Below are 16,442 nucleotides of genomic sequence, written 5' to 3'. Positions count from 1 at the left end.
AAGAAAAACGCGTGTATTTGCAATAATGCAGTTATTGCATGGTATGCATCTATATAGTCAAAGCTTGCACAAATAATGTCAACTGCGATACATGCCATCAATTTGAGCTTTTAACGTTTTAGTAAATTTTCAAATAATTAATCTGATGTCATATGGCATCACGGACTTCTGGATAAGTTTGTGGTAACTTGGTCATGTCTGTCAGGTTAAGAGGGACACATGAAGCGTAATTCCTGTGTCCGGCAGATACCATAATTATATGGTAGCATCTTCCGAGGCTCATTCAAATGGCCTCGTTAATCGCCAAATCTCTCAGCACTAGAATATTTTCAATCCCTCTACCCTTCATAAAATACAAAACAGCTCATAGAAAGTTCTCTGTAGCATGGAGACCACCAAGTCGGACCACCAAACTCTTATAGCGGGCTGGAAGCGTGTTGATTATCTCTGAAACAAAATTAATTAGAACAGATCATAATTGTTTTTTCTTGAGAATTCTAAGATGACCGAAACTGTTATAGAGCCATGCTTTATTAAAACAATACTCAGCCGGGCGCGAACCGGAGCAAGAGAACAACTGACGTCATTTCTGCCGAAGAAGGTCAACATTTGATATGCGTTAAATTGTAGTGCAGTCATTTCATACCGTGATTTAAAGAATATTTTACCATGGCTATTGGTTCTGAGAACGGGCTCGTGGTTAATTACTACGCATCTGACCGACTTATCTTTTATTCATACACGTTCAAATTTAGTAATACCTAAGTAATGTTTTCAGATACGTTTAAGTTTAATATTTATGTTTAACGGAGCAATTCTTAATAAATAGAATGACCTAGCAGTAGACAGGCATATGCACATTCTTACTTTGATTTGCACCGTTCTTCTGTCAAAGATGACCCTAGGGACATCAACCATGGATATCAACGATGACGAACAATGTGCTTTCTTCCATTTGGCGATATAATTTGAATGGATTGGATTGCTTTTTTCAAGCGATTAAGAAGCTTGCTTGACCTATTCGATTTTCTGTGTATTGCATTTTTCTCTTTTTATTTTTTTATAAAACTGTGCAGTAGTGCAACGATCTTATATATGGACTTCAATACTAATTCTTCAAATGCCTCATCGAGTGCAAATCCGCCGATTGTTCAGTTTCATTTTTTGGAATTCTAGAGTTCATAAATTTATGCATGCATGTTTTATGGTAACGGTAGCCATTGGCTAATAGCCTATCATATTAGTATGAGAGGCGCCATGTCTTCTTTTGTCAGTAATTTATCATCCTTCAACTAATGTGCTTTCTTATGAATTGACAATATGAACTATAACCAGTTCTGTGCTACCAGGGTTCATTCTTTAGAAACAGTTCTGTAGATTGTGTAATTACCTTTAGCCTTTGATACACACTATCCTGTCTAGTATTAAATAAGTATTTAGGCAGATAATACACTTTGAAATATTTGTGTCATAATTTTCTTTCCACGATGCTAGTGTTCCAATGGTGACGTCATCGTGAATCTGTACCATTTCAAAAATTCTACATTAATAAATAATGCTATAAATATTCCAATCGTTGTAATCAAATAATTTCTGCTTCTTACATAAATGTTTTCTCAAAAAAAAAATCAACCGAATTGTGTAATTGGGGAATGACATAACCACTAATTAAATGAAAAATGTTCGTAACTTTTGATTAAATAGCAATATATTAAACATATATTTGCATCATCCTCTGTTAAATACACCGGTGTCACAGGAAGGGCCAATTTCATGTGTATTCGTTTCTTGGCCCAGGGCCATTAAGGGTCCATTTCTATAATGAAACCCCTGAAACGTTTTTTTTTTTTTTGGGGGGGGGGGAGTTTTGTTGTGTGTTTTTTTGTTTTTTGTTGTTGTTGTTTTTTTGTTTGTTTGTTGTTGTTGTTTTTTTGGTTTTTTTTTTGTTTTTTTTTTTTTTTGGGGGGGGGGGGGGGCACTAACAGAAGGATTAAACTAGACCTTTACCGCTCTTGTAGTTCATATATGGGCATAATATTTGTATCGGGCTGATAAACACTGAAATGGCAATAGCATTGTTTAGTTTTTGCTTTTTTTGCCAACAAGTTGTTATGTTATTTATTAAGTGGAATTCGCAACCATAACTAGATAACATGTTAGTGTTGTACATCACTAATTTAGGTAACAGGTGGCAGTAAATGGCACTTTCAAGCCTGTTTTAGTAATATGTAATTTATCTTGCCAAAAACGCTTCGCGAATATTAACAAGATAGCTATATAATAATCGCGAAAATTGAGTGGTTAACGGGAGACAGTTTGCGAACGTTAACGGGTTATATAACAGCAAGTTATATTGCACCATATAGTATTTAGATAAGCGCCTAGCGTATTTTTTTTAAACATCTTCGTGATCTATGATTTAAAGTATTCGATCAATGAGTAGGATTGTTATTGGACCAATATTCGATGAATCGTAATATTTCGTAATGGTAAATTTGACAGGTAATTCCCAGCTGTATCCCGGTTTCAGTTTAATGATATACAAACGAGAACCAGTATCCAAAAATAGATCAAATGGAAATTCCTATGTAATTTTTATGTTCTAATCGAAACCTCCCAAGCTGTTTCCTTTGGACTTTCCATCGCCTTTCGGTATGAAAAACTTGTATTTTGTTGTTTTCTTTTAAATCATATGATTGAATTTTCAAAATAGACATTTTCGAACATTTGTTTTGCAACATATAAACTCAATACGCATTCTCATTGGATGGTTTCTCTTTATATCATTACTAAAGCCGCTAATCCGTATCAAACCAAAAGTACAAATAAAAAGGCCAGTTCACTCCGGAATAAGAAACTACAGGCACTTTACCTTCCTTGTAAATTATCCTATTTAATATTCTTAGCCTCATTCCATCTCTCAAAAATCCATCTTCGTGAAAAAAAATTAATTCCAGGCGTCACATGCTACTTGCAGAGACGGCTTTTATGGTAAAGATGGAACAGATATGGGTGCTGGTTTGTGGTGTGCTTGCAAACCCGTTAGGAGCCGCTGCTTCAGGTAGTTGTCTTCATATAGATAAGCCATATATACTGGCATTTTGCGAATGCATGATGAATAATAGTATTGCCTCAGTGTCCATGTATATGATGCCTATGTCTTAATGTGTTACCTTTTTTAAATAAAGTTATTATTATTATTATTATTATTATTATTATTGTCCTATTTATTTTCGAAACGTCACACAGGCTTCTATCTGTATGTAAAATTGTATTCGTAATTATTAATGCTTTTTAAAAACATATTTCTATTGTGTTGTCAAAGTTGTTGAATCATTATCTTTTTATGTTAGACAAAATAACTATCATGTATAACAACATCTGATGTATAATATTGTTATCTTAATTGATTTAAACGTTATTTATTTTACTGTGAAGGAAATTATACTTACTCAGTATGCTAAGTTACATAGTTTTAAAGTAAAGTTCACCTCATGTTATTCTTTAAGGTGGCATAGGTAGATTCCCCTTGCTATGCTATTTAGAAATAAATGGTAGGATTCTGGTATAAATTAACTACTTTGGAAATGACAGGGGTACGTAAAATAATGCGTGAGAATGGTTGTCAAAAGCTTATTAAGATATGCAACTGAATCTTGGTTGTATATGTATAATGTGTAACGTGATATACAACTTTGAAACTTGTATATAAAATCTATGGAAAACTGGAGACGATATATTTCAAATTAAGACTTTAAAATTAGAAGGTGTATCTTTACTTTAAATAAAGTATAAAGTAACGTGTGTAACAAGACATGTAAATTTATTGCAAAAAAAATAAATGTGTGTATGTGGTGTTTATACGTCGGTGTCTTCCGGACATTGCCTTGTGTCTCTTAACAGGGCTACTGTTTGCTTTTTTGTCTGTTGTGATGTCCCTGTAGCTTTCATTTTATTTATGTCATTATTAAATATTTAAATTGCTGTACAAGGAAATTATCTGGACATACTTAATTGCAAATCGAAATTGTCGAAGTTGAAAATAATAAAACAAATCGTTAAAACATACGTCGTGCCTGTTTCGTCAAAATTTAATTCCCACACTTATGGCAAAAATGATTCACCAATACACTTTTTCATAGCCGAAATTAAAGAAGTTTACCGTGTGTGAGCCTTTGGAAAATCCATTTGTCATTCTATTACTTGACAGAAACCAATCATCGGTATGTTTCAGTTATAAAATGTCCATTTATATTTTTTTTTATAGAAAACTAACAATACTAATATATTGAAGATGTTGCAACAATGCGATTAACAACCACAATGGATGTTCTATTGTACTTTGTTCACAAAATAAGTGTTTTATTGTTATAGATCAAGATGGAGCTACTAATCAAATACAAAGCGCGTGCTATGTAGAAACAAACTCAGATCCCAGTGGCAGTGACAGTGATAATACAGAAACAAAAACTGAAGCTAAAGTAATGATTGGTGAAAACCAAAGTGCCAAAGCTGATGAAGAGTTGTACATCCAATCACATTTAAAGCATATGCCGAGAGAAATTCCCATACAATCACACGGTGCACCAGGTCCCCCAAGCACAGCAACATTTAAAGATACAGGCATGCTTTATAGTACACCAACACTAGAACAAGACCAACTACTCTCCAATATTGAATATGAAAAACCTTCGCACTTGCCAAAACAACCATGGATGCGTTCCGCAACCCCGATTGACGACCGATTGTTGACTGATTTAAAAACTGAAATGAAAATGGAATACTCGGATAAAAACCAAAACAAAGAAGAGATACACATTGGTTTCAAAGAAGAAACCAAACAAACGCCTGCATGGCCCAAAGAAGACTTACAAGATTTCATCAGACAGGCAGTTAGAGATGCGTTTGCATCCGGAAAACCAGACAATGTTACGTTCTTCGATGCTGCTATAGTCTACGACAAAATAGATTATGATAGAGCAGACGACATGAGATTGGAAATGAAACGAATAATACAAGATGAATTGCAAGAAGAGCTTCATATTGAACTATTCGACAGCGAAAACTTCAGCCAGTCCATGGTGTTGGTGGTGGAAGATGTTGTCAACAGGGCGTTTGTTATCCTTGTCTACTTATCCAGAAATACAGATTACTCCCCAAATCTACACCTGTTTGTCGAGGAGGCTGTCGGACTGACACGTCTAGCCATTGTGCCACCAGGATCATTCAGCGACAGGCAATATTTGTTAAAACCAGTTCACACCGAACCACCCGAACGGCGAAATTACAAAACACCCGTTGGTCTGGTCACCATGAACGGAATTGACTGGTATGATAAATATTCAAAATTTACAAGACACAAAATAGTGGAAATGATGAAATCTGCCATAGAGAAACGGAAACGAAGAAGTCGGAAATATGGAAGTGCTGGTCAAATTGCTGCCCATCCTAAGCAAGCAGCCATTGACGATATACGCACAGGCCAAAGTGCCTTCACACAAAGACTACACCAAACTCAGTCTGCAGACAGCTGTTACCTGCAAGTCACAAACACCAGTAATTTAGTTAACTGTCAACATGCACCGTACTCCTCAAATGCACACGATTCTACTGACTGGAGTATAAACCCAGGTCAAGGTTCAGATTTCCCATCCTACCGCAGCTCAACACAAATAACATATAAAGGTTCCGAGCATCATAACAATCCAGATGTTAGAATAAGCACCACACCAGCTGCATATCCAGGTCAACCGCGGTCATCTACAGACAGTACTTCAACAACTCAACGTGGTTATGTGCAACAGCCAGGCCCCTTTTATGCGAATTCTATACAACAAGTTCATGATCAGCAACAAATATACGGTAGACAGGCCAATGCGATTCATAATCAGCCAGAAATGCAAGACTATTTGGTTCCAATGGAAAACTTACAGTATAATGAACCCCAACAGGACCACTACCTTGCTCCAGATCAGCGTAACCATGCTCACTCCGACCTACTTACACCACTTCGGAGGGAGGATTATGTAGACATTGTAAATCCAAAACCTTATCAATATCCTCGAGAAACCTACCCGCCAATACAACAGTTCAGACCAGACATTCAACATACAACAGGTTATGTTTCAGATCCAAGGTATGGTCAACAGATCCCGCTTCAAGCTAGAAATACGTTGCAACCCTTAAACCAACCTCCTATTGCAACGCAGTTTCAAGCTAAGGAAACTTGGCTGCGAACTTCTCATCAACTGCCAGTGGAAACGCAGTTAAAAGCTAGAAAGACTTCGCAACGCTCATCTCATGAACCGCCAGCGGAGGAGCAGTTTCAAGCTGGAGACTCTTGGCAGTCCGCAAATCGTCTTCCGCCAGCGAACTCCGTACCTTTGTCACACGATGCTCGGTATTCAACTGATCGAAACTTTGATACCGAACTGTTCTCAGATTTGTCCACTAACGACGTGGAAATCGACACGAGGCCAAGCATTTTACATAAAACAAATGTTGAAAGTAGCCGTAAAAGTAAACGTTCAAGAAGTAAGAAAACTGCTATTTAAATATATAGAAATAATAAATATATTAAGCACGCCTATACACGCTGGTCGTATCAATAATAAAAGCCCACCGGGATGATAACGAAGATGCATTTCACGTCATTATTGTATTATAAGCTGTCTACATTTATTTAGAAATAGTAGTACAGATTCTTAAAGCCTATAAGTACAATCACATGCTGCATGTTACCACTCAAATATGCCTGAATTCAGTACAAACTATTCGTGAATATGTCTGTATGACGTCAGTACAAACCAATCGTGAAATATGTCTGACTGATGTCGTCAGTACAAATCATTCATAGAATACGTCTGCCTGACGTGAGAACAAACCATTCCTGAAATATGTCTGCCTGACGTCAGAACAAATCATTTCTAAAATATGTCTGTCTGACGTCAGTACAAAGCAATCGTGAAAAATGTCTGCCTGACGCCAGTACAAACCAATCGAAATATGTCTGTCTGAGTCAGCACAAATCATTCCTGAGATATATATGTCTGACGTCTGTAGAAACCATTCGTGAAATCCGTTTTCCTGACGTCTGTAGAAACTATTCTGAAATATGTGTGTCTGACGTCATTACAAACCATTCGTAAAATATGTCTTTCTGACGTCAGAAAAAGCATTTGTGAAATTTGTCTGTCTGACGTTAGTAGAAACCATTCGTTAAGATGACTGTCTGGCGTCAGTTTAAACCATTCGTGAAATAAGTCCGTCTGACATTACTCTACGTGCTGTAAATTGTTATTTGCATCATATTTTGTAGAAAAGAAAAATCGTCGAAAAGACGGGTCTGATAGTCATGACGACCCTCCGCTTGGGTCGTTTCGAGATTTGCTAAAGTCATCAGGCGGTCGGGCTGTAAACATAATCGGAGGAAAGATTACACAGATAGGCAACAATAACAAGGTTAATATGCACAAGGAATACGTGATTGGGAACGAAGGGGAAAGTGAGAAGAACGAAGTATTTAAGAACGTCCTGGATGCTGACGAAAATAATGAGTGGTATTCGACGTTTTGCTATTAAGTACTATTTAAAATCGCGTTAATTGTGTCGGTAACTGAGTTTAAATCACGATTTTGACATTGGCTTAAAAGGCAAAAGTTTTTTTTTCTAATTTTTTTTTAATATAGTAGTTTATATTTCTCAGACAAAACATTACCTTCTTCAATATGTGTCATAAATTATGCATTTGTAGATACATTCGATCCTTATCATATATACATTTCAACGATCAAATCAATGGAATGTTGGTTTTTATCCAGTTTTCAGGAAGAAAATAGACAAACCACAAACGACTTTGCGAAAGGCAGTATTGAAACGGTATCGGATATCTTTGAAAACATGGATGCCGTCGACCCAGGGAAATCCTCGACTCGAAACAAAGGAGTCGGCAATTATTGTCGTGACAAAAAGATATCTTATCAGAGCAATATAAGTGACAGCTTAGCGATTACAGGACAGAAACAAGAAGAGGTGAACACGTCAAGCGAATCAAACGGATTACACAAGGCGTTTTCTTCATTGCCGCCGACGTCCACAGAAAACGAAGCAGTTTCGTCCGACTCCGAGCTGTTTGGTTCTGGCAGCGAGTACAGCCTGTCTAGCGGTAGTATTTCTTCAAGGTCATCAGCTCGCACGTCTTTTGAAACCGTGTCTTCTAGCACTCCAAGCGATAGTTTCGTTTCAAGCACGTCTAAAAAGAGCGGTCTTTCTAGTATTGTACAGAGAGCCTATAATATGAATATAAAGGGTCACAGTTCTACGGAGGTGACTGTCGATTCAGATGTGGACTAAAGTTTATAACAGGATATTATTATACTGGTGTTATTATCTGATTTTCTTATATTGATTTTGATTGAAAAACATGTTATGTTTGTAGGTTAAGGTCTAATGTAGATTGTCCAGATGTTTGCGATAAAATTTCAATGCACGACATTGTAGGATGTGCGGAAACTAAACTTGATAATTATGATAGGATTAATATAGATAATTATACATCTATTTCCAAAACTCGCAAACAGAAATCTGTGAAAAAAATCTGGTAGAATAGGTGTTTTGCTATCCGTTTTCCTGACGTCATTTTTTGTTTGTTAAGAACGATATTTTTGAGAAATTTACAACATTGAAACTGACTGTGAATGATATATTCAATGGTTTAAATTTAACAGACTCCTATTCCACAAAAACGAAGATATATAGCAATATATATTTTACTCAAAATTACTCAAGGGTAATATATGAAATGTTTTTCTAGGAAATTGAAAGTTTTACAACAAATAATAAATATGTAGTTATAATGGGAGATTTCAATGCTAGAAATGGTGACCTTTCGGTCATTTCTGACGTCGATGAATTTCTCAATTACTAAGTTTATATAGACCCCAATTTTGATTTTGATGACTCTATTAGCCAGTCTCGTATATCGAATAGTATGCCACGTCCAACGATGTTACTATATATATATATTTATATATATGGCACAACTCTTGTCGATTTATGCAATGGTCATGAGTTTGTTATTACAAATGGTAGATCTTTATTTGATAACCACGGTGGAATCGCGCACAACCATTACCGCTGATAAGGCGAGAAAATTGCTCTGCACAGTTCTGTTGACGGTTCTGTCAACGGATATTTTGATCAGGAAAGGTAGGTGGTCAGCTTTGACTCATTTTTATGAAGATTTCAAGCATTACTTTGGGAAACGGGGAATGTGATTCGATGCGTGTTGGATTTATCTGCACACTGGTATAATATGAGACCAATATATCAAAATATCGTTGAGTTATGGTGAACATTCCGGCTCTGAACTGAGTGAAATTCAACGAGAGGTGGAGTGTTTTGCGATTTTCATTCAGTATATAGTTGTATTCTTTCGTCTTGTATCACTGCAACAACAACGTATTCGTTCCGTTGTAAATTCCCAGTGACTGGTTTTACACTGGTCGAGTCAGCTAAGAATACGTTTGTTTTTATGTTACAAGCAATGCAACAAATAATAAAAAGTTAATACATAAAAAATGGTTTGACCAAAAATGTAAATCAGCCTAAGAGCTGATTTTCATAGAAGTAAAAACAGATACTCTGCATCTATGACGAATACTCTTGAGAATGCAGTGTTAAATGCTAGCAGAATATATATAAAACAAATGTTGAAGTTAATGAAAATTAATTATATACTTGTTTACTCTGAACTCTTCGGATACTATGAACAAAGAGGTACCATAGGTAGATTGTCGAAACACTGACTATATTTAATTATCTCGAAGAGGACATCACTGCTGATGAACTTATATGAAGTCTTTCAAGAACTAAAAGAATAGAAATACTGCTTCGAAAAGTGAAACGATTATTAGACAGTAACGCACAGACCGTTATCTTGTTCGGACTCTAATTAAATTAGGGTGTTACCGTTTTAAGTACGTTTAACACACGTTTATAACTAAAATGGTTAAACGTATGTATATGATGCTGGGCAAAGAAAAAGATTTTAATAAAAGAAAAGCAATTATCTTATAAGCATATTTAATTAGAACATTACAAATACACAAAGAACATTTTAATTTTTAAATGGCATTAAATGGCGTCATATATTTATTGAATATAAATATGAAATACATATGATGTCATTTTTACAACGTTTTGTCGTTACCAAGGCGAAACGTATGAACCATGACTAAACATGTACTTGGCATATATTTAAACATGTGAATTAAGATACAGATGGGTTGCTTTGGTGGCCGAGGCGAAATTATGCTCATGTCCTTTGAACTTCGAATGTTTCGTCGTCTCTTCAACGACTCGAATCGTCTCAAAGTGTATTACAATCACTGTATTCAACATGTGAATGTAAAGTGTTCAGTTGTAGGACTCGATGTAGATTATCAGTTCGTTAAATAATAAAATATTAGCACCTCAGGATCACAGGCGGTGGTTACGTTGACAGGACCCATACGTCACCAAAAATGTATCAACCAAATAATTCCATTTTTTTTCGCAATATATACTAATATGACTTATTTAAAGCTGCACTCTTGACAACTTTTTTAATTTTTTTCTTGGAACGAGCCATTTTTTTGTGAAAATCCATGGAAACCAGTTATATAAGATATTCGGAACTCCTCGGCCATTTTTTTTCTCGAAAACAACCTCGGATGTATGCCGGTACATCAGTTGAAGTAGTTCGTATTTTTTTTGAATTAAATCATTTTAGAAATGTAGTGTTTTAGAATTGTATTTATTGATATAAGTTTAAACTGATTGCCATTGAAGTATATTATTGCAAACGTAATTAAGATTTCCTAGAGTAAAGTCATAAAGTTTAACTGCTAAATAAAATCACTACGCGATCTACTTGCAGCGGACTTAAACGTATCTCTTTTTAGTATGTAAACCGTCCAAATACATCCGAGGTTGTTTTTGAAAAAAATGGCCGAGGAGCTCCGAATGTTATATAAGAATGTTGACAAAAAATCAGATCGCAGATTCGTAGAATTTTTGTTTGTTATTAAGTTTTAAAGATTGGCATTAGCTGAAGAGAAGGCAATGTGTAAGAAAATAAGTAAGTAAGCAATAAAAAAGTACGTAGGTATAATGAATATACCCATATTGTTTTGCATTATGACCATCCTGGTATTATTGACATCATTGTGGTAATGAACGTAATCACATGGTAAAATGTCAACTCCTTAATAAAAAAACTGACATAAGTATATCAAAGACTGCCTGACTTTTTTATTGGTTTATGTTAAAGAATTTTATAAACTTGCAACTATTACATTTCACACCAAACCAATAAAATAGGGCTTAAGTTTTCAGTCTCTAACATTTACAAATAGAAATTATCAAAACTTATGACTGAAAATATATTTCCCATATTAAGTCAAGTTAACCACAAAATGTCCCTTCTTGAGCCAATTTAGCCTTAACAAGCTACATGACATATATTTGTGTAATTCCCACGTAAGCACATCAAGCCTGAAGTATTGCTTTTAAAGTCTATCTAGTGTTTTACCAACCGTATGTGTTGATCAGTTCGTCCAAGCTCTAATATGTTTTAAGCAAGCCATAAAATGTTTAAAGATAAGCCCACTGAATGCCCAAAAACCCATTATGGCTCATTTTGGGCCCTTCAAACTGCCAAACAAATTCCACATGACACAAAAGGCCACAACAACCCTCTAAATGATTGCAATAAAGCCCATTTGTACATTTCTTACTACAGGGGGGTACATCAAGAGCTCAAAAATCCATATTGTGGTTACAGTCAAGCACATTCATAATTCGACAAACCCAGACGGGTTCGACGAAAGCCAAGCCAGGGGCCATTCACCTGCTTTGGGCTGTAACGAAACCCAATCTTCCAGACCATTATCACATTCTCGCTGTTCTCAAATCCACTTTGTGTCCAAAAAACTTTTTTCATTCGGATATCTGTCAAATATAGACCGTATGAAGCCAATCGAGTGATCCATAAAGTTGCTATATTCGAGACCATGTAGGTTCTATACAAGCCCAAACAGTACCAGTGCTGGTGTACAGTCAATCATATCAATAGGTTAAAACTCAAAAGGGCTATAATTAAGACGGTTCAAATCTCTATCAGGTCAATTGTGACTACAATATTGCTTATTTAGAGCCACACAAACCCATGTGTAGCTCTAAATAAGCTTACACAGTACCCATTAGACACCTTTTGGAAAATATGAAGCCCATTTAGATAGAAACAAACCCATCTGCAGCACTGAGTAACATTCTCGACTATCAGAATCCAAACCAGAAGCAGACTACTCATAGAACTCTCAAGATAAGGTTTTATACTCCCTAATTGGCCCCAATTATAGTTGACCATTCAGAAGTGTTTCCCTTAATAGTTTAACGATATCACGTGATAATCTCACGTGACAATAACCAAAGCATTTCACTAGCTATCGCCACAAAAAAGGAGCTTGTCAATCAATAGTTTCAATGACGTCAAAATTAACTAGTCCAAACCCCTTTAATAGGATTTTAGTTAACAATGTAATTAAACTTACTTCTGGACAGTACTTAAAATAGCAATTGGCGGTTGACCTTAGCCGTAGCCGATTGATCTTCGATGGTACCAAGTAACGTATGAGTTTAGCAAAAGGCAGATCCTTTGATAATTATTATTTAAGTCTTAGGGCCATTCTTAGCATATGCTAAAACGATTAATTGTTCCATCTACTCTCAGAATATCTAATCGACACCTGCCGGTAACGGTAATGAAGCTCCAATGAAAATAAACGCTATGGCATTTTGACCATTTAGTAGGTAAAGAAAGGAATGATGACCTTAACAGTGATGAATTAATATTGGTGGGGGCCATTGTGTTACAGAAGCTCTAAGTACGCATAGACACTGCCCTTGAGTATACAATTTGGAAACCATTAAGCCCATGTAAATCACATGAAACCCATGTGTAGCTCTAAGTAAGCCTCCTCAGTGTCATTTAGACCACCTTTTGAAAACGATATAGCCCATTTAGAGCAAAACAAACCCATACCATTAAGCCCATGTAAATCACATGAAACCCATGTGTAGCTCTAAGTAAGCCTCCTCAGTGTCATTTAGACCACCTTTTGAAAACGATATAGCCCATTTAGAGCAAAACAAACCCAAGCAAGACACATAACGGGTGATATATATTAATGATGTGATATATTTGGCCAATGAAATCAGAAGTTTATTCTTTTTTTCTAAATCTACTAGTAAATTCTATAAGTTATTTTCAAATTTGACGATTTTCCCTTCATTTCCATATTAGTATGCCTATTGGTTACCGTTCAGATTTCGGAGATAATTATTAGACGAAAACAAAGATAACAATCCAACATGGTACAATTTTGAATTATGAAATTAGAATCACTTTGATTTTGACCGTTATATGGTTTGTTCTGTGGGTAAGTTTGTATATTTAAGTATGATATAAAATAGAAACACTGCGTGTATTCAGAAATAGCTATATAGTCAACAATATAACTGGAAAACTTCATGGTAACGTCAATTTCTGCACTTCTATTATGCAACTTGTAATGGTTGGGCACCAAATCGTTTAAAGAAACTCGGATACTTTTCTCTAAAAACTGACCTTATATTGAAATAAAAAAAATATATATATTCATGATAACCAGTTCTGCAATCACGTTGTAAATGAACATGCCAAAGTAAATGTAAAACAAATTGACAAGATATCTTAAAGATACAAGAATTTTGCGTATTTTTTGGTATTTTGACCTTAAAATGAACTTGGCCTTGACATTGAAGAGATTATTTATCCATGGTAACATGAATACATTATGAAATAGGTGCATGCCATGCATTTAGATATACTAGTGACTAAGACTTATAGTGTAACACTTGCACAATTTGCCTTATTATAAAGACTCTTGCAGCAATTAAGACCACCCTTGGCACTCTGCAATGGTATAAAATCTTGGCGTTTACAACAAAATAAAAACCCTTTACATTAAAATATTGTTGAAAAAGAAGAACCATACAATTTGCAATTCTGCCACCCTTTTATGACACAACGTACACATAACTATAAAAATGAACAGTATTACAGGAAAAATCTATTTTTAAGTATATTTCATTATTTGATCTTAAAATAAACTTTACCTTGACCTTGAAGTAGTTAATGTTATATTTGAAGAACATTAATTATGAGAAAAAATATATCCACGAGAATATTCACGCTTATATTTAAACATAACATTCAGGTTTACTGAACTGGCAATTTATTACAACCATCTGTTTTTATTATTTTAGCTAATTTTGGACATTGACTGTTTGTACGCCATTTTGAATATCTCCATGGTAACAGCATATATAGGGTGCATTCAAAATAAAATGTTAAAATAGCATGCGTAGCAATTCATGTTGGAATATATATATATATAAGCTGGATACATATTATATTTTTTAAATAATAAAGAAAGCTAGTCCGATAGTGTATTTTTCGCAAAATTAACATTTTGACCTTTTAAGCTGCACTCTCACATATTTACTGTTTTGGCAACTTATTGTTTGTCTTGAAATGAGCCATTTTTGCGTAAATATCTGCAAACTAGTAAAAGAAGACTTCTAACATTTAGATCAGATCGCATATTTCCGTCGAAAATTGATGATTTATGGCTGAAAGCTTTACTAACGGTTTAAAAAAATACATAAAACATCATTTTTTAACTAAACTATGAAAATCTGCGCTCTGATTTTATTCAGCAGTCTTATATCATTAATTTCCATGCATTTTCATATAAATTGGCTCGTTCCAAGACAAAAAATACAAAGGGTGTCAAAACGTTCAATCTGTGAGAGTGCAACTTTAAAATGACCTTAACCTTGAAAGTATTAAATGTATATACACTTGAATCTGAACTCTGTTTAGTGTTAATATATATTTAAAGGTGTTTAGGGTTTAATAATTACTTTCAAAATACTATTACAGCCCATTATCTTATAATAGCTCTTATTGCATTATTTGGCGCCTATCTATCATAAACGTATATATGTCCTGAGCATTTAAAGTTTGCAAAACAAGTCTTCCATGGATATGGTAGGTCTATTGACAAATAGCGCCCTGGATCCAGAATAGTTTGATCTAGTGTTTATAATGTTCAGATTGTGGTGACGACTGCAAAATCTGCATGCAATTTTGTAGGGATCAGTGGTTCAACCGGTTCGTGAATATTTTCATGAATATGTTTGGCTGGCCAACATCTATATAGAGCTGTCCATGCGTATCCAAAGCCGCGTTCAAATATAACACTTTTAAGGTGTTTTGCCCATCTAATACGACCTGCATTGTCCATATTCAAAAGCATTATGAAACACTGACGTGGAGATCTATTGCTGGTCATGTGTATAATTTTTTATACCATATCTTACACACTTTGGAAAAGAAATTGTCAGCGTGGGTGGTCTACTACACTCGCTCAGATGAAATAAGATTGTCGCTGTTCTGATTAAGCCCACACAGTTTCTTGCAGAAGTTAAAATGCACTTTTCTATGTTTTGGCAGTATGTGTATCTCCAAATTTCTGACGAGTAACATAAAATCAGCATTACCATAGAGCCGACTAGTTTAAAGTAGCACACCGGGCCCTAATTGAAAACCTCCACTTGAAACTCCCAAATTGTAGTGCGTTAGCCTATGTTGTTAAGCACAGAACTACAAATCTTTTGAGGGTTTAAAGGTACTGGTTCGAATCCAGCCAGAAGCACATTTTTTTCTTCTTTGTTTTAATTAGCTTACCTTTTTACAGAAGTTAATATTGCATTTTCATTAAAAAGTAATTAAATACATTTCTACATATAAATATAAGCTTCTTAAGTACGGCTGAAATGGGTGGTTGGGAATTACAAACTCTAATTTTTTTTTAATGAGACGGTAAAACATTTTGATTTTTTGCCATAATGTTCCAAAAAGATCAAAGATAATTATTACAAAAGAACAGGTCATGAGTATTTCTATAACTTGTTGATTTTGCTTTTTAACTTCGAAGTTCCAATTCTTTGCGGTCAAAACAGTATATTAAAATTGAAATACCATATGGCTATTTCAAAGTACATTATGATTCTATTTGTTGGTGATGTGATCAATAATGTATCATTTCTGAAAATATATTTCTTGTTACTCTGATACCAAGTTATTACCAAAATGTTGAAAAATGAATGAAATAAAGGATTTTTCTTGTTTCTCGTATGATGTCGTGTTTAACGAAAATTCTGAAATGTGGTAGGGTAATTAAAATCTAAATGAAATTGTTATTTGACGGTAAATTTCTTTTAAATTTTGTTTTTGACTCCAGAAAATGATACACATTAAAAAATATTCAAGTTGATCATAGTTTTAAATGATG

At 34.8% G+C, this 16,442-nt stretch overlaps 1 protein-coding gene across 3 annotated transcripts; it reads left to right on the top strand.

The window, feature by feature from the left end:
- Positions 1–2,552: 2,552 nt before the first annotated feature.
- On the top strand, positions 2,553–8,855 carry LOC128217564 (uncharacterized). Of its 3 annotated transcripts, none has more exons than XM_052924773.1 (5): positions 2,553–2,652; positions 2,958–3,061; positions 4,375–6,534; positions 7,319–7,559; positions 7,821–8,855. In XM_052924773.1, exons 2-5 carry the CDS (start codon positions 2,965–2,967, stop codon positions 8,350–8,352), a joined length of 3,030 nt encoding a protein of 1,009 aa, XP_052780733.1. In that variant the 5' UTR covers positions 2,553–2,652; positions 2,958–2,964; the 3' UTR covers positions 8,353–8,855. The 3 variants fall into 3 exon arrangements, with proteins under 3 accessions (XP_052780733.1, XP_052780735.1, XP_052780734.1); XM_052924775.1 differs by having other exon boundaries at positions 2,569–2,652; positions 2,978–3,061; XM_052924774.1 differs by lacking the exon at positions 2,553–2,652 and having other exon boundaries at positions 2,844–3,061.
- The last annotated feature ends 7,587 nt before the right edge of the window (positions 8,856–16,442 follow it).

This window comes from Mya arenaria, chromosome 14 (assembly GCF_026914265.1).
Source record: "Mya arenaria isolate MELC-2E11 chromosome 14, ASM2691426v1".
Classification (NCBI taxonomy): domain Eukaryota; kingdom Metazoa; phylum Mollusca; class Bivalvia; order Myida; family Myidae; genus Mya; species Mya arenaria.
The sequence above is the reverse complement of the archived record's forward strand: the minus strand, read 5'-3'. Positions and strand labels throughout refer to the sequence as shown.